Genomic DNA, 20254 nt, shown 5'->3' on the forward strand with positions numbered 1-20254 from the left:
GTTTTATGAAAATATTTTTTCTTCGATATTNTATATATTTTATTTACATAATTAAAATCTTATTTAATAAATTAAATATAACAGAAAGTTATAAAGAACTAGTGAAATAATATTCACAGAGTATTAATAAGGTAAATGATACAGAAAGCAATTAACCTTAAAATTCCAGTACCAGTTCCAATATCTAAAATTGTTTTATAACCATCCCGAACAGCTCTTTCAATAGCACACTGGTAAGTGATATTTCTTTTTTTATCGTTAAGCATTATAAAATGCCATCTTTCAATAACTATATTACAAATATTTTCTAAACTAATTCTGGCTGGAGCAAAATCTGGATTTAAATTAAGAGCTTTGCGAAAATATGAAGCGGCTTCATCAATATGTCCCAATCTATATAATAAAGAATAATAGAAAAAAAATATTTTATTATTATAATACAAATGTAATTAGAAAGTTTGAATCTGTATAGATTAAATATTTATTTTCTATTTAGTTTACTACTCTTCTAACTACAGTATAAAAATTTTTTTGATTTTAATAACTTATAAAACTTTCTTAAAACATATTTACAAGGCAATTTCTGAATAAAATTTAATTATTTAAAAACTAAGTACAGTATCCAACACATATTGCTAATAAGAAACAAAAAGTAAAAGTATATAACAAGTAATTGAAAATGATTTTTTAAAATGTTACAAAATTTAAATTATTCTGTGATCATTTTAATCTTATTTAACACTAAATTTACGCAAAAGATACTGGTGGGAATTTACTGTATATATGAAAGCTTTAATCTATTTTGAAATTATGAAAGAAACATATCATTAAATCAATAGTTTTTAATGCAGTTTAACAATTCATAAGAAATTACAAAAACATTTCAAAATTTTGATTCCAAAATATATTCAATTACTTATCAGAAAATGAGTGTAACGAACACTTTGTACCATACATGTGATTGGTCGAGTTGCCAGTGGCGCGAAGCTATTGTTCGTTGGATTATAACTAAACGCCCCTAAGGCGGAAGACCCCTAACCGCGAAAACGGAAGTCGTTGGGAGAATAACCCTGCGCGATATGAGAGGAACCGCAGGGTCAGTCACTCTTTGGCTTGGTCTCTGGTTGTGAGGACGTCGACGAGTGCAAGAAGCAAGAAGAACGAACGTATACCCCAGAATAGATTGGAACCTTGGGGTACGGACTCACCATTTGAACTTGTACCTGGCTAAGATTCCAGTTAGCCGTAACAATGAGAAAGTATAAAAACTAATTGATATAATAATATTATACATTTCAATAAAAATTTAAATTATTAAAAATGAATATTATATTTAAAAATATACCATTAATACAATCACCATATAATGATAATTTATAAATTATATTAATAAACATATTTAAATTTCTAAAAGAGAAAGTTTTCATCTGTAAAAATGAACATAATAAATTTAAAACTAGAGGCTTATTCTATATTTCAATTTCATATTACATAAAGATATTTTAAAATCATTCATCTTCATCTGTAAGAAAAATAATAAAATTTCTATAAAGCTTATTTTAAAATTTAAATATTCCATTAAAGCTGATTTAATTTTTGTGTAGTCCTTAAAAAAGCAAAAGTAGAATATTAAATGATGTATCCATGCTTTCAGTTAAATATATTAAATTCATATTCTTATATTAAAATAGGACAAAGAATGAGTATTATGTATATGCCATTTGAAAACCAACAAAAGTAAAAAATTAGACTGAATAAATAATTTCAATAATAAATTTTTATTACTTATATATCTGGCAGATCATTTGGTTATTTTAATAAATCTGGTTATATATATTACTATATATAACTTACACATTTATATTAAATTTAATATTTAAATTTACATAATTTAAATGCTAATAACTTTGTAATAATGTTTCAAGATTATAGCTTAAACCTTCTATTATGCAATCCTGTAAATATTGTTCAAAAAACGTTTCATAATTCTGAGTTAAACTATTATTAATGCACTTACTTTAAAATAAAGTAAGTACATTACTTTATTTTAAATAATTACAATGTTATAAACTTCAAACGCTATTGCTTTGATCTCTGTTTGATGTATGCTTTAATTTGAATATGTTATATAATTTATGCAAGTACCTTGAAATACTTTACTTATCATTCAACAATATTAAGAAACTGAAAAACACAAAGTATCATTTTACAAATTTATTACTTGTTAGTATGAAAATTTCTTACTTCAGTCATTAAAACTATCAATGAGTTCAAGTACGTCAATAAATCAAGTCCTCATAGATTATCATTTATATCTTGAAATTCTCTATAAAAAACAGTTATTAATCATCTAAAGAATTTTATCAAGCACTCAATATTTCTCATATCATATGTAAAGTTACAAAACAAGAGACTATTTTTAAATTATATTTATCAATAAGTATATACAGTAAAAGTTCTTTTATTTGTTACTTGATTATTCATCAGTTTCTATTAACTGTCATGACACTGGAATGTGTTATGTCTGAGAAACCATATTATAATAAAGCAGCTAAAGCTTATTCCTCATTATTCTTTATTACTTAAAAGCAATGAAGATTAGTGTAAAGTGCAATAACTGTGGATGAATGCAAAAGTGAACAGAAACTGACAATAAATGCATAACCATAATTACTCACAATGAAGTTGAAATTATGTTATCAAACAGCATCTAATGATTTGAAATGCAGGAAGAAATAGAGGTATCACAAATGTTACTATTACATAAAATATACAATATTTACTTTGTAAAGACTAGGAATTCATTGAAACAAAAAACAGATTATTCATTATTTTACAAAATAAATTTAAACATGTGTTTAAACTTGAGTTAGATAATATATACAGATACAATTTAAAACAAAACAAGTGTCATATAGTATATGTTGAAAATACATATTATATGCACATCTTTAAAACTGTATAAATAATTTTTAAAAATTTCCATTAACAGTCTTGTTTATTGTTTATCTGTCAGATTCCTGGTACTGACATCATTGAATAATTGAAGTTTTACTCAAAGTACAGTAGAGTAATAGCTATAGATAGTTTTTATTGGTAAAGATTTTAATAACATTTTAATGAATTTTTATTTGTGTGCATGTGTGTTTTATTCATAGCTTTTAATAGAAAATTATAAAATCTTACTTATATAAACTTTTAAAATAAGAAATTTTTAATGACATATAATTATTGAAATAGTTTTTCAAATTTTGTAAATTCTTCTCAAGTTGGTCATTTATTTATTTTTTTCATTTTGAAAAAGCTATTTCTCATCATTGTCTAATTTAAAAACAGTAAGAAAATATGAAAATAACCATTTCTAAGGATCCTTTTGTAAACTGTATTTATAATGTAATGCTATTAGACTATGTTCATGTAGAAGCAATCATTTTATGGAAGCTTCAATCAAAATGAAATAACAATGATGATAATTCTAATAGAAAGAGATTTGTATAAACAATTTGCAAGCATAAGAATTTGTCAAAAAAAATCTGCATGCACAACAATAAAAAAAAATGTATCAAAAACTGTATACATTATCAGTTAGTTTTAAATTAGATAAATGACAACAAACAACTTTCAATAATTATTTAATTATTATTAAAAATTAAATTTTGTACTTTTAAAGTACTTTCAAATTATATTAATGATTTTAATTGAAAATCATAGAATCAAAAATTTATATAAACAGGCAGTCCATAAATATTGTCATGCCTTATGTGTAGTTCAGAATATGACAGTATGTGATAAGGGGGGATACCTCATGATATCTCATTTCACATTTACCATTAATAAGTGCCATATCTGCTTCTTTTATGCAATGTGTCATGTTTAAAATATGACTGTGATTGAAAAGTATCAGGAATTGTTCAATTAAGCTGCACGCATGTGAGTATGCTGCTGTCATTTTCTTCATTGTTTAGTATATCTTTCTTCAACATCTAGCATCAATCTGTATGTCATTGTCTGCCTTTGCAAATAAACACTTGTTTTGTGTGTAAAGAATTTTTCTGTTGGCAATTTTTCAAAATGTTGAGTGTAATCGAGCAAAGAATGTGCATTAAAGTTTGTTTTTGCAACAGAAATATTGCTACATAAACACTGGAAATGTTGCAAAAAGTTTTGAGACAATAGTCTATCAGAAACAAGAATTTTTGAGTGGTATGAGATGTTCAAGAAAGGCAGAGAATGTGTTGAAGATAAACCACACCCTAGAAGACCAACACTTCAACTGATGAAAAATCCATTACTTGAGTCTGAGATTTGGTGCTCAATGATCATCATTTAACAACTGGTGACATTATTGAACATGTTTCCAGCATCAGTTGGATCCTGTCAAGCAATTTTAAAAGATCATTTGGGCATGCAGAGCATATCAAGTTGTCTGAAAAACATTAAATATTTTCCAAAAACAACAATGTTCAAGTGACTGAGAAAATGCATTCTCAAGGCAAATCATTCTTAAAATGCTTCATTATGAGTAATGAAACATGGATCTATGTTTTTGCACCAAAATAGCTCAACAATCAAGTGAACAGCACTTGAAAAGTGAAGCAAGACTGAAGCGAGTGCATCAAAGTCAGTCAAAAATCAAGGTTGTGTCAACTATTTTCTTTGATTTTCATGGTGATGTGCATCATAAATTCCTTCCAACTAGCCAAATTGTCAACAAAGAATATTATTTGAGCATTTTGTATCATTTATGTGAAGTAATTCATAGAAAATGACCTGATTTGTGGCAAGAAAACTCATAAATTTTGCATCATAATAATGTACCTGCTTACAATGCTCTTGTTGTCTGTGAATTTTTGGGCAAAAATTCAACAAATATGGTTCCACAAGCTCTGTATTCATATGATATGGCACCATGTAATTTTTTCCCCTATTTCCTTGATTAAAATTTATCTTTCACGGTCACCTGTTTGAGTCAATTGATGCCATAAAACAAAATTTGAAGGGGTTTCATGAAAACAACTTTAAAGAATATTTCAAGGATTGAAAAAACATTGGCATAAGTGCATTACAGTGAGAGAGTTGTGCTATTGCTATGAAAACATAGGTTGTCTTTGTTATTAAAAGCACTTGTGAATGTTCAGCATAATTAACAAATCCTAAATATTGCAAGCTATGGACAATTAAGCCGTCATGGAATGTGTTGATCTTTCCGACCATATTTATTTATTTTTTTGTTGTTGCTTTCATAAACCTGAATAGTGTACACATTCACCCTTACAGTACCTTTCTATAGACTTGTCCACTGACTTTTGTGCCATTTTTGTAACTGTCATTTTTTTTATTATTAAGAAAACGGCTTTTTGTTAACACATGGTATTTTCAACTGTGTGCAACCTATTGCATATGCTTGTTTCACAGTAAACTTAACATTTTGTTATTATGTTATATTAATATTACTTATATATTTTTAGTTTTTAGCAATTTTAGTCATTTCTAGCCATTTAGCTAAAATGGCTAAATGGCTAAACAGCTAAATGGATAGAAAAGAAGAAAGAATTTTGAGATTATCAGAAATTGTGAAAGAAGAGAAGAATAGAGAAGAAGAAAGAAAAGAAAATCTAGGTGCAATTCAAAGACATTTGAACCCACTATTGAAGCAGTTGATGAGTTATTTTCCAATGATGAGGTTGAAGATAATGTAGATAAACAGGAACAGGACACAGTTTCAGAGCAGTCGGGAGATGATGACGCACAAGTTGGAATAAAGCCTGAATATACAGAAAGGAATGGACAAACTAAATATTCTTCTAATTGACATCATTTAAATGGTGTCAATGTTTACATAGGTATTGTCTTAATAGTGACGTCATCGTTGATGATAAGGTTTAGACGATCTAAACCTATCGTCTAAACCTTATCATCAACGATGATGTCACTGGTCACCAACCGACGCTCTAACAGACCACAGTGTATCTGAAGAAGGCCTATTAAGAAGGCCAAAAACGTTCGTACTCGTGTATAAATGGCTAGAAACAAGTGAGAAAGGTTTTGTCTTGGTCAAACTAAATAGGGAATTCACTGGCTTCCATGTAATAGATGAACAGCTAATCACAATTTAGTTATATGCTTTCCAGATGTGAAAGCACAGAAAGAAGTGAATTCACCTGTTGCTGCCTGGAGGCTATTTTTTATAAATGAAATTTTGGATGACATTGTGAAGTATACAAATCAACATATACAAAAAATATGTTCAAACTATACCCAGGAAAGAGATGCATGTGATACGTCAAGGAGTAAAATGGAGGCTTTTATTGATCTTCTCTACATGGTTGGAATTCTTAGAGTTTTGCACCTGAACTTGTTATATGATTTGTGGTCAAATGATGAAACCAGGGTGGAATTCTTTTGTAACTGCACGAATATATGAAGGTTAAAGTTTTTAATGATTAAAATGATTAAAAGTTCACAATATTTCATACTTTATGTTAAATAAAATTTAATGTTGATGTTTAATTTGTTTTCTTTTAAATAATTTTCATGTTAAAAAATTTTAAATATTCTCTTTGTTATGAAAATACAAAATAATCAAAAACAATGATTCTTATATTTTTAATGTCCTTTTAGAAGGCGCAAGCCATGTCTTTTAACTTGTGACACCTTGTGAGTTAAAAGACATGGCTTGATTGTCTAGGTGCATTTATTATCAAGTCAGTCCAGCAAGTTTTCAATATTTTGTTTCTGATGGAGTGAACATCTGCATGCTCTCATCATGCCACACAGGAATGATAGCCACAAGTGTATGCACACTAATCTGTATTCCAGTGCACTGAAAACAGATCAAAATCTCATTCACTCAAAACATTAACTGGAACATAAAACTGACAATGTTTTGACTTGAGTGTCTAAGCAGTCACATATTGACAATATTGAATCTCTTCAATATTTGTATCAATATTCAAATATTGAAAACTTGTCAATTATATTGATTATCTATGAGTGCCGTAAGATTGTTGAGATAAACAATGTTATTTTTGATATACATAAAACCTTGATATCCTTCAGGGTGTAGAACTAGACCAAGCACAGAATACTGTATTTACAAGTTAAGCAGTTATTTACTGTTTTAGACTTCTTAAAAATGTTTATTGAATTATTTTGAAAAATTGAATTTATTTTCAGAATATTACCAAAGAAGGAAATATAGAGAAGCAATTCTAAATGATGTTCTCTAAATCTGTTGAATGCAATGTCTTTCATGGATTGAGGGAAACAACTTTTGAATTTGTTTGGAATGCTTTATTCAAGAATGCAATACAGAAGGTGTTGAGTGGATAGATGTTTATGATTAGACATGATCAGACCAAAACATTCCTATGGACACATGCCTCTAACATTCACTTTGTTTCAATTGAAAATCACCTTACAAGTTATAGGAGTGAAATAAGTTTCTAGCAAAGTATAGTGAAAATAAAACTTTTATTAATGTAATGTTATTGTCATGTAGTGTTTTATTCTGATAAAAGTGTAAATATATCATTTTATTTTAATATTTATTACATAACTGACACAATATATTTATATCATAATAATGCAAAAACTTTGTTGGGAGATGACAACTAATGTTACATCATTTATGAGATTAACTTTGTCATAATTTGATAATGAATGCCATGGGATGGTAAAGAAGGAGTTAGTAATGTGTAATTTCTAGCAATTACATTATTTATGGGTGGCTCAAAAACACTTTTTACACAGACTGCATCAAACCATCCATATCTCAGGTTTTTCTTCCAAACTATTCTTCTTAGAAAACTCAGAGGAATATTTTTCTATCAAATTTCTATTATATATATTTTTCTAGTCAANTGACCAAAGGCAAAATTGGGGCTGATAAGAGGAAACATTGCGTTTAATGGTTTCCAGATGATGAGAACAATGTACAGTAAGGGCACAAAGCACAAAGTGTGAGATTCATAGAAAAGTTTTCCTAAGAATATTTCCAATCCTTTTCTCACACAAGAGAAAATGGGTTGGGTTGTGTTGGGTATAACTTTATGGAACAAAGGGGGCGGTGGATCGAAAAAGTTTGAGAATCACTGATGTAGACCATCCAAACAATTCTTCATTTATTCTTTTTCACATCATGAATGAATCTAAAAATACACTGAGGTTCAACCTTTTATTTGAGGCTATAAACCTCAGTAAATTATAAAAAAAGATGCAATGTCCACTAGAGATTGGAAAATATAAAAACTGTAAAAATAAATATATTATGTTTAGAAGTGATAATGCCATTTGGAAAAGTAAAAATATTGAATAATATATGTTAGTGTTCTTAATGAACTTTAGTGCCCTGGATTTTTAAATGTAATAATCAATGACTTTTGTTATAAAACAAAATCATTTATCTTATTAAAATATCTGCAACAGGCTCCAAAGGATTGTAGACAATAACAGATTGATTAATAATTATAATTTTTTACAAGATCAGATAATAGCAAACAAATTAAATTCTGATTCTGCTATTTAACTTTTTAAAAATAGTTTAATATATATACAGGAGTTTCACTGGTAGTTACAACTTTTGTGTGGAATAACTCTCAAAAGACAAACAAGATGGCACTGTAAATCAAAAATGTTGATAAGGAAGTGAAAGACATTCAGATGAAAGTAGTGAGACAATGAATGCTTGATATTGCATGGATCCTGCACTGAATTTTCTCATCGATAATAAAGCAGATAACCAACATAACAAACATGTTATCCACTAATTACTTTTAGCATCCACTTACTGCTGTAAAAAACATTTTTCACTTTCAAATGAAGCACATTCATTTTATTGTAACTATACAGTGAAACACCCATATTTTTTCAAATACAATGTAAAGCTAACAAAAATTCAATCATTAACTTTACACATTTAATAATGAATTTATATTATCTAAAATAAAAATTATTTAAAAGGAATTATGACAAAATGATTTAATAAAACTAAACATTTTACATATCTATAATTATTATTTATTCACCTGAGGATTGTTAAAATTAATATCCAGCAATACAGCAGGGTCAGTGAGAAGTTTATAACCTTCAGGAATACTTGTTAAATTTTCAGTTGTGTAAGGTTCTTCAGGATTATCTTCTGATGAAATAATCATTTCACCAAAATCTATAGGAACTAATTTAATTTGTTGAACCCTAAATAGAAAATTATATAATTCATTTTTTTATATTTAATTATCACTTAAATTTTAAAAATAATAATCATTTAATATTTTTCAATTTTATGAATAATTCTTTTAAACATATTACAGTAAAATTTCACTAACTTAAACATCTGTAACTTGAACATTTCTTTAACTCAAACAAAACAAAGCATTTGGTAGGTTTCAATGGAATAGTATAGGGATTTAATGTCTCCAACTTGAATTTCTTAACTCAGATTTTCTCCAAGTCAAAATTTTTCACAGTCCCAACACTAATTTATGTTACTTTCAACTTCCCAAACTTGAATTTTAATATTTATTCTATCCAAAGTGATCCTAATTATTAGATTTCATGAAATTTTCAGACAGTTACTTGTATCTACTCTCCAACACTAATTTTCAGACAATGTTCCAATCCAAAGTGAGAGGTCCTCTCATTTTATCTCAACAAGATGTACCTGCAAAACTTTTCAATTCCATTAGTTACATTGAACATTTTGCTGAAAGGTGTTACATGGGCTGTTTAAAACAAAAAAAAATCTATAAAAAATTCTTTATATAATGCAAGAGAGGAGAAAGTACAAATCTATTCAGAATCAGCATTTTATACTCTATTGTTCCCAACTCAAAGTTTTTTCCTGCCCCTTGCAGCTTTGAGTTAGTGAAGTTTTACTGTATTTTAAGAAAATCCAATATTCATCCTTCAAAAAAATTAGTACAGATATATTTGAATACAAATGTTTCATTCATCACAAAGTAAATAAAATATAAAAACATTGATCAGTTATACAAGAAAAAACTTTAAGAAAATATTTCATTTAAATAATGTATTAATTTTTTAACCTGTTACATATTAACGTCTAATAATTAAAATAACAATTTTATCACCATTATCATTTTAAACATTATTATTTATTTCATTATATTATAAAATTTTTATTGTCTTGTTAAATTTAACAAACAATATAAATTAATTATAAAATAGTTTCATTGTATACTAATTACCATATTTACTCGCATATAAAATGAGGTTTTTATTCATTTTTCACTGCTTCAAAAACCTAAGTCATCCTATATGCACAAACGAAGGATTCTTTGCGTTTTTGCAATAATTTCTGTGAACCGTGTATACGTCATGCTGTCATTACAGGTCTACAGTCTATTTATCATAAGTTAGCACCTACTGTAAACAAATTAAAACAGACATCCCTTTGTTTATTGGTTTAATCCTACATCCATCAATTAAAAACCATGTTGCATCTCATTTGTTCACAGAAAATAGTTTCTCATTATTTATAAAAACATTAATGAAATACAGGTGAATTAGCAATGATTATAAATATAGTTATTTTATATTAGTTAAATTGTTATTTTTAATGAATATTAGCACATTCTGAATCATTAAAAATAAACTTTTTCTGGTCACGTGCACTATAATGTTTTGGTTTTGTTTTCCATTCATCATGTATTAAGGCAAACATGGTTGTTTGCCGTAATACGTGCATTTGATAATATTTTGTGATTAAATTAAATAAAATTAGAATTGTGTTAATAAACCTAATTTTCTTTATTTTGATCTCTAAAGTCACACCTTGTCCTATATGCAAGATCGTCTTAAACACGAGTAAATACGGTACAATTAAAATAATCTGGTAATAGATGACTTACAAAGAACATTTCCTTATCCAACTGCATTCTATTAATGAAATCCAAATCCTTGCTGCATGAGGAATAACTTTACCAAATTTATTAACTTGATTAAAATTTGTGCAACTTGTTAATTCTTGATCAGTTTCTTTCTTTGTATCATTAAAATCTGATTGTGCAAACATTGGAAGACTAGTAGAAGGTTGATTTTCAGATGATACAGGTATTCCTGCTTTTAATTTGTCATTTGTAACTTCAAGTAAATTTTCTTTCATAACTGTTACACTATCATTATGTTTTAAAACTTCTTGTTCATTTAATTCTTTTTTACTAAAATTTCTATAAATATTCGTTGTTCTGAATAATGGATTTGGAGGTAAAAGTAAATTCTGCCATGCATGTTGTAATGTTAAGAGCACATGTTCGCCAAATNGTACAATATTTTTTATAAAATTTAAATATTCTAATAATCATATTTTATAGATCTAATAATATTAAATACTAAACAAAACTCATTTTTAGTTTCCAATGTTTGTCCTGTAAACACTAATAAAATTATTGTCTGTAGTCACATATTGTGAAATATGCCATCAATGACTTAAGATCCTGTAATTTTTGAAGTACTTGTTCAGGATTAGTGACAGTGTACGTATCATCCTCTAGATTGATTTATTCGGATATGTTTCAAATATTTTACATATTTTAAATTTTAATGCAACATATTCAAATTACATAATTAATCAGAACTTTTAAAAACATTCTTTTCTACTAGCCATTAGTTCGATATTGTCAATATATGAGGATGTCTATTACATATAGATGAAAATGTTCATAGCAAGAATTTTTCTGTCTGGTTATGAACTGGTGATGGTAATTTGGTGAGTGGTATATAAATAAGTAACCAGTTTTTTAAAATATATTGAAGATGGCTTTGCCAGCAAAGTCCTATTGTAAATCTGTTCTAAAACTTTGCAGAACATCAGCTAAATTAAACTTTCTTTGTAAGTGCAGAGATCTGAAAGTATTCCATCTATCATTCTACTACATTAGACTCCCTCCTGAGTGTCATATTTTGAACACTATAATAAGGAATTTATGTCTGAGAAAAGTTATTAGATTGGCCAGAAGACAATAATATTCACTACTCGGAGATTATACATTGGGAAAATACCTTGTACCAACAGAACCCTGATGTCTTAATTGCCACCAATGCAAAAATTACCTGATGGGCAAAAACTCTGAAGAAAAACTTCAGGATAAACATGAAAACAAATTGAGATGGACTACGAGTTCTCGGAAAATTGAGAGTGACATCCAATGACCACATGCCATGATATGTTGTGATAATATACAACCACTAGAGAAACTCTTAAATGTCTTCAAACATGGACCATCTTATTCTCTGCCACCTCTGTCTAATAATGTCAGAACTATTCCTGACATCAAAAAACTGATAGAAGGACTGGACCACACTACTAAGGAATATTTCAGATGGAAAACTTTAATAACAATGTGCAATAGACACGAGAATATTTCATCCAGAAATGTCTGGCCAGCTGTCAGGGCATCTAGAAAATGGTTGAGAGATAATTATATTGTTGCCTTAAGAGCAGATAAATCAAAACATGTAGTGCTCATGAATAAGGAATCATACCGAAATGCCATAACACAATATATCTCAGACATGGAATGCACAATAGCACCTTGCGGTTTCCTTGAGAAAATATCTGCAAAGACATTGAACATTCCAACACTCCTCTCACTAATACTTTGAATCTGATGGCAATGAGGGTTATGGCACCATCTGTACCTCGCATATTTGCATTTGCAAAAATCCATAAGAATGGACAACAGTTATGGGTGGTGGTGGATAAAACTACTTCTCCCACTATTAAAATGGAGAGCCTTCTTAACAAATACATCACTAACAATCTAGAGGATCATACGTACACTGTCACTAATCCTGAACAAGTACTTCAAAAATTACGGAATCTTAATGAGTCATCGATGGCATATTTCACAATATGTGACTATCAAGCATTGTTCCCATCTATAAAACTGGAATCCTATTTCTGTGAGCTGAGAGATTTTTTCTGGCAAAGGTGGAAGACTCTTAGAATTATTGTCATACCATTGTCTGGATTATCTGGTCTCTGAATGCCTATTGTTCTCACTCTTAAAAGTAGAGGTAATAAACAAGTTTGCTGATAGGTATGCTGCAATTGTTTGGGCTCTTGGTTTGTTTATTTCTTATGCAAAAAAGCATTGTATCCATGTAAAATAAATGTTATAATATCAGTAATTGCATGAGCAACTGTATTTCATAGAGCTAATCTTCCTATAAATATTCTTATTTAATACAAGTTGGGTAAAATAAATGAATAAAAATTAATAATACATAAAATAAAATGCATAATAAACATCTAAGCGTACTGCTGTAACCAGTAATCATGTTGCTAAATTTCTATTAAATTTAATGGAAAATTGAAAGTTTGTGGTAAATTTTAGTGAGAAGTACATAATTTTTGGGAAATTGATTTTTATATTTGTATAATATTGTGTTAAAAATACTGTAGCAGCCTAAGATGATGAGTCTAACAATCTTTAATATCGAGCCAAGCTCAAGCTCAATGACATGCCACATTTAGTGGAAAATTGTTCAAATTTAGTAGGAACTTGTGTTTTAAATAGTGGGTTAGATTGCCTATGATTTGGCAACAGTGCAAATAATTGACTGAGATTAACAAACGCTGGATTCGCAAACGGCTGGATTATTGAGATTGAAGTGTATATGCATGATCTCTAATAAAGATAGTGTTTTTAGATATAGTTTTTTTTTTTTATTAATAAATTAAAATGGATGTAAATAGCCATTTCAAATTTGTGTGAATTTTCTTCTGTGTCTTTTATCTATGTGTGAATTTTCTGTGTCTTTTATCTATGTTTATCCAACATAAGAGGGGCAAGAGCCTGAAACACATATCAGCACCTAAACAGAAAAATAAAGATGGATGTAAAGTAAAGTCTGGTGTCTATTGAAGGTACCAGTCTTCATTGTGCAATATGGATAAATAAATTAAAAATTATAACATAGATAAACATTTAAAATATCCATAGCAGTAATTAAAATTAGTTTTAATTAATTAAAATAAAATTTTATAATTCTTAACTGCAAAAAATGTTATTTTATATTTTATAAATAGAAGAGGTAAATTTCAATTATTAAATCACTTTTATAGTCTATATTCTGAAAAAAACCTCAAGTAAGTTAACATAAAAAAACAAAATTATTAAAATTTAATCATGTTTAATACCTAACCTCTAATACAAGTAACCAGTGGCGTGTAGTGACATTTGATGATAGGGAAGCTGTGCTGGTCCCAGATAGAATCATTGGAAGCGTTATATGATATTTTGGTTTGTAGCATCCACGAACTAAACTGCATGAGGTTGGTGCTCTGTAAAGCGCATGCGCAAATGCCTGTAATCTGGTTGTTTTACACAATTCAAATATTTTGGCCATGGAAGCTGTCCCATATTCAACAGTACAGTGCTTCTATTGGGAATATGCATATACGAATTTATATTCAAATATTCAATAGCAATCTTATCTTTTTTTTTTCACATGTAGTATAGAAATTTGTAATAAGATACATAATGTGATTATAATAAAATATTAATTTTAATTAATTCAAAGTACATTAAAATATGAAAATAATCACGCAATATGTATTTATATTTTAGAAAATACAAGAGAAGCATTGCTTCCACAGCTTTGCTATTGCAAGTAACATAAGCAAGAAATATAACGGCACAAATAACAGTCTATTTTACTTGATAGAATAAATAATTTCATTTAAAATTTTTAAAAAGTATAAAAAGTAAAATTTAGTACATAGAGTTTGAGACATTGATCAATAATGAAGCTAGTCTGTTGATATAAGAATATGATTTAGCTTCATAAATTCAGTATTGAATAATGATGAAAACAACTGATAAAATTTTTATCATTACCAAAAAAAATCTTGAATGAAATCAAAAACTACATGCAGCTCATATTGACATTAAATGTTTTATAAACTGCAAATCATATAATTTGAACAGCAAATTTCAATATAATTTTAATGCTTTCATGAAATGTTATTATAGAATGCTTTTAAATTTTATATTAATTTTTGTTTTCAGTAAATTTGTTTTAGAATTGTTAATAAACTATTTAAATTGATTATGTTTTTGCAAAGTTACCCAATATATTATCATTTAAAATTTTAATTTATAAATTTTATTATTAGAGTTGTTATAGACAGCTATACAAACGTAAGAAGGAATTTTGTAAAATATTTAATTTTTACAAAATTCCTTCTTCTTTGATTTACTCAATCTTATAATATAATTGAGATGGATTGATAATGATGATGATAATAATAATAAGAGCCCAAACTGTTAGGAGTTGAAAGTTGAAATTTGGTGCACAGTTAGGATACATCATGAAGGGATTTTTCAAAACTCTCCTGCAGGGGAGAAGGAAGGTTAAGAATTATCCTGAAGAACTTGGCTTCTATTCTATTATTTTAGATGTAGTTTTTTGCGTTTTTGCGGAAATCAAACATATTTTTAGACCTATCTAAAAATTCTCTAATTAGCCTCGGAAGAGGGGAGACCTAATTTTTGCAATAAGATCGGCCATAATCTAACAATCTTAATCTTCGCTATCATTAATTTTTGCCTGAGCAATGCTGGACTCATCAGCTAGTAAATAATATAAGAAAATCATTTGTTTTATTGCCATTTTATTAATCCAAAAGTTGCATCTGAACGCATACAACAATTAAAAATACAAGAGCATCTCACAGTGGACAAATTTATTATTATTTTAACATTAAATCTTTTGCATTATTTATTCAAGCCTTCATTTGCAATTTTATTGATCAATCAATAAATTGATGCATTAATCAATATCAACTAATATGATATTGATTAGACTAAAATAAACAGTGTCCCATTTAAATATATTATTTGAGTATGTAAACTTTATTATTCTTACCTACAGCAAAAACAAAATCAGATTTCAAATCATCTTTTAAACTTGGATTAATTTTAAGAATGATCAACATATGAGCCAATGCTCTGCCATATTCTCTTTGTTTAAGACAACAATTTGCTCTTTCCTGTGATCTTTGCAACAACTGAAGTTGTTTACTTTTAGTGGATGATATATGGACTGTCATCTTGATAAGTTGTAACTTTCCTTTCAAAGCAACAGAATAAATAAGTAAATAAATAAATAAATTGCACATTAAATCGGTTCTTAAGCTAAATTCTTAATATATTACACTTTAACTTACTTGTAAGCTATATTACACGATCCTTTACTTTACATTCGACATGTATTGCCACGTTTTTTTATAAAATCTTCGATTACAATTCAAATTTAATTACTTTTACGTAACCTAGATGGCGCCACACATAATATTAAAATAAACAGTCGTACAATGTAAAATTGTTTATTATAAATAAATTACATATAAACTTGGGTATTAAATCGTATTCCTACATTGATAAACGTTTAAAAAAAGCTCCAAAATTTTAAATAAATTACATATAAACTTGGGTATTAAATCGTATTCCTACATTGATAAACGTTTAAAAAAAGCTCCAAAATTTTAAAATTATTGTAATTAAAAGTAAACTGGCCATTAATTTATATTGTTTGAAAATTTAATATCATAGACTGTTGTTTGAAAATCGTAAATTTGTCTTTTAATGTATGAAATGAATTATATTTTAGTCAGTTTACACTAAAATATAAGCATAGTATCTAACAGACGTCTTTATATTATCATAGACACAATGTCTTGTTTATCGCAAAGGTTTATCTCACGCTTATCCGCGCTTTTATTCCTGGATTTTCTTTCCATTATTCTGAATTACGCCCGTTAATATTATTAAACTTTAATTATTTTCTCGAGTTTATTGAATAAGCTGATTTTTATTAATTTCTTTACTTTCTTTCTAAGCCTTCATCTAAAAATGCCTTCATCCTAAAAATATTACGCTGAGATAAATATTTTCTTATTTGATCGATAATGTATTAAAAATTAAATATAAAAATGTATTATATAATAATAATTAAATGCATTCAGTAGCTTGAATTCATTTGAAATTGTGTAAACAAAACAGTAACAAAATTTAAATGAATAGAATTTTGAGATGTTTACTACAGAATCAATGCCGAGTAACTCTTCCAAAAAATTGTAGTAAGTTTAGTCTGTATCACATTTCTCAAGAACATTAAGACTGCTTCGTCGATTGATGGTCCAGTCATCCTTGGGTCGTAAATCTAACCCCATGTCATTAAAGTACAGGAGACGTTTTAAGGCGAATTGATCCTATAATCTAGAGTTTCCACTTGCTACTATCATGTCTAAAGAAATCACTAAGAGCTGAAAATGAGAGGATTTGCCGAAGTTATAATTCTTGCTATTGGTTGTCATGTTTCAGTTTACAGGGATCTCTACATTGAAGTTTAGTGGTGTGTCATGTGGACAGTACTAGATGAAAATTGACTGATTGAGTGCTTACTTTCATACAGACAATTTCTACCAAGTCTTCTATGACATTATGTGTTAAATTACTTTGAATGATTTAACGCTACATCTATATTTATTTTCTTTATATAATTAATTTTTTTAAAGTAATTNAAATGTATTTATTTTATTCTTAATGTGTATGTGGAAGGGTATTAGTCCTTTATTTTATTTTATTTAACCTTATATCCTGTGTAAAAGAAAACATTCATTTATTTTTTCACTCTAAACTGGACATGACAAATGACTTTTAAAAGAAAAAAAAACAACCATAAATTAAAATAATAATTTATTATTATTATTATTTTTTAATTTACGATTAACTTTTCAATTCATTTATCAATATGTAGTTTTACGTTTATTATTTTATTTTATTTATTTATGGTTTTACCGTTGTCATTTCCATAAAGATTATAAAATTCTTTCTTGAGTACAAACCGAAATTTTTGTATGCAGATAAAATTGTTTATTGTTCTTCTATGTGAATGTCATTTCTTCTTCTAGAGTTCATACCCCCTAAACGTGCCTTCCACCCACGTGTCTCCGGGTACTACATTGTTGTTGCCATTCGGGCACACCCTTTTCTATGGTTTTCGTCACCTTTGGCATCTAAATTGCAACAATATCACATCGCTTATACATTACCATTAATAATTTTTTTCTTTTATTAAATTCTGGAGATGAATTTATCTACATTAGATCGAGTTTTCTTCTTTAAAATATTTTTTACTTGCCCAATCTATAATGAAATAATTATAATTAAATTACAAGCTAACCTTAGAGATGCAATCACTTTACTGCACAAAATTTGCATGAAATAGAAATAAGTATATCTCATATATGGTGCTACCTCTGTCCCGAACTAGTTGTCGCATTTTGTAAATAATACACTGCATAAATAAAAAAATATATATATTATAATACTACTTTTAACCAAAAATATAAATTAAATACTATTTGCGTTATTTAAGCACTCTTTAGCTTTTAAGAAGGCTTCGGGATTTCATTTTATGCTTGAGAAAGTCGGGACGCCATGTTGAAGTTTACCATTTTTGTACAGCTTTAACAAGAACTTCAAACATTGCAAATTTCTTTACTTCTTTTTTCTTCTTTTTATTGGGTTGAAATCTTAAAAAATTGCAGACCTATAAATTCCCATTATCTTTCTTTAATCTCGAGAACGGAGTTAGATAAATGAAAGTCGAGACCAGATATGGAAAATTTATGACTACTGTTATCAGGAAAAGCGTGATGTACAGTATAGGAGCAAGACACTACTAAAATTGCGAGCATTGTAACGAAAAATGTCAGCCCGACATTGTGGCAATGTCATAGTAAATAACTGTTCGTTTAAGCTTGGATTTCGATTAATGCTTGCTTCATTTTGAAAATATTGCACTGCTGGTACATTTTGTATTAATAATGTTTGAAAAGTTTAAATACTCTGACAATTATTGCCAATATTTGGAAAGAATATAAATATATGTAATAATTATTCCAAAATAGAGTTATATCATTTTAAACAGAAAAATTCCTGGGATTGTTCTCCAGAATTCGATCCCGAGTCCCCCAGAGCAACTGATGTTAAGGTCAAGCAAGTTAGTAAAACTATGTTCAAAATGTTTTTATGCCACTAAATTAATATTAGTATAAAGGAGTTACTATAAAATTTGGCATAAATTAAAATTTTATTCTTAAAATGTGAATTTTTCAGAACATAAATTATCGAATTAAAAAAAACGCAATATAGCATCCATAACAGCAGAATAATCGTTATATTACACGACTGAATAAACTCATTGACAAAAATTATGTACCAATCAGAGGAGTTGTAATTGAATGAAACTATTAGTGCAAACATAATGACGATTGTAATACGTGATTACAATATCGTGACAAAAGAACAATAATTTCATGAAAAAAAACAGTATAATTTAAAGAATCCTTTAGTACGTTGTAGGACCTCCTCCTGTCCGGATGCACTGATGTGATCGGGCCTGCAGGCATCATATGCAATCCTATGACAGATTTGCCCACAGATGTTGCAACTGCCATTTCAGATCCTTCACACTTGTAGATCACTGAATTGGATCCCAGCAAAGTGAGGTAACAAAAACACCACAACAGAGTGCAGGATTTCCCAAATGTATCATTGTAACATCAATGTCTCTCATACCACTACTAGGGATGACTGACTGACTCACACAAAATGGCATCCAGCAATGAAGGCAGTGCATTGCTCATCAGTAAAGATGGAATTGAAACTCTTGCCAGAGGTCCTCCACACACTAACATATCTGTTCCAAAACAAAACTGATTTGTTGCTAAAGACAGTCTGCAGCAGCCCAAGCTTCTATCATGGCAGCACTTCAAACAAAACCAACAATGGAGTGCTAATGGAAAGATGCTTACTGATCACTATGTATGCAAATTTGCTATGCTAGTTGCATACCAATGGTACAGAAGAATATAGTTTTTTTTAACTCCTTCTGCCCTGTGGGCACTAAGAGAGCCTCTTTTAGCAAACCCATTATGGGTTTGGCCAGGCCCACAATGGGGCGGCCGAGGTGGTGAGGGACGGGCCTGACATATCCGGAAGGACCACCCACCAAAAAATTCATGGGGATTTTTTGACCTGCCTGGATTTGATCTCGGGTCCCCAGAACGGTAGGCTGCCACCTTAACCGCTCGGCCATCTGGCCACCAAAGAAAGAATATAGTAAGGCTTTCCACCTGTCTTTGGTGAACAAATATGTTATTGATGCTTGTCTCAGATCAGCTTTCTTAGTGGTATTTGGAGCATCCAGAACCTGTCCA

At 28.6% G+C, this 20254-nt stretch overlaps 1 protein-coding gene across 1 annotated transcript in view; it reads right to left on the bottom strand.

The window, feature by feature from the left end:
* The window catches only part of LOC111613486 (protein arginine N-methyltransferase 9-like), a 60359-nt gene extending 44055 nt beyond the window's left edge, over nucleotides 1-16304 (bottom strand). The window contains exons 1-7 of the mRNA XM_023354845.1: nucleotides 16196-16304; nucleotides 15881-16098; nucleotides 14165-14406; nucleotides 10872-11135; nucleotides 9060-9195; nucleotides 1209-1268; nucleotides 118-416 (exon numbers count right to left, since the gene is read on the bottom strand). Of these exons, the coding sequence (XP_023210613.1) occupies nucleotides 118-416; nucleotides 1209-1268; nucleotides 9060-9195; nucleotides 10872-11135; nucleotides 14165-14406; nucleotides 15881-16078 (1199 nt within the window). The 5' untranslated portion in view covers nucleotides 16079-16098; nucleotides 16196-16304. The remainder of the gene's footprint in view (nucleotides 1-117; nucleotides 417-1208; nucleotides 1269-9059; nucleotides 9196-10871; nucleotides 11136-14164; nucleotides 14407-15880; nucleotides 16099-16195) is intronic.
* Nucleotides 16305-20254: the final 3950 nt, after the last annotated feature.

This window comes from Centruroides sculpturatus, unplaced genomic scaffold (assembly GCF_000671375.1).
Source record: "Centruroides sculpturatus isolate CEXI.00-Female unplaced genomic scaffold, Cexi_2.0 scaffold2, whole genome shotgun sequence".
Lineage (NCBI taxonomy): Eukaryota > Metazoa > Arthropoda > Arachnida > Scorpiones > Buthidae > Centruroides > Centruroides sculpturatus.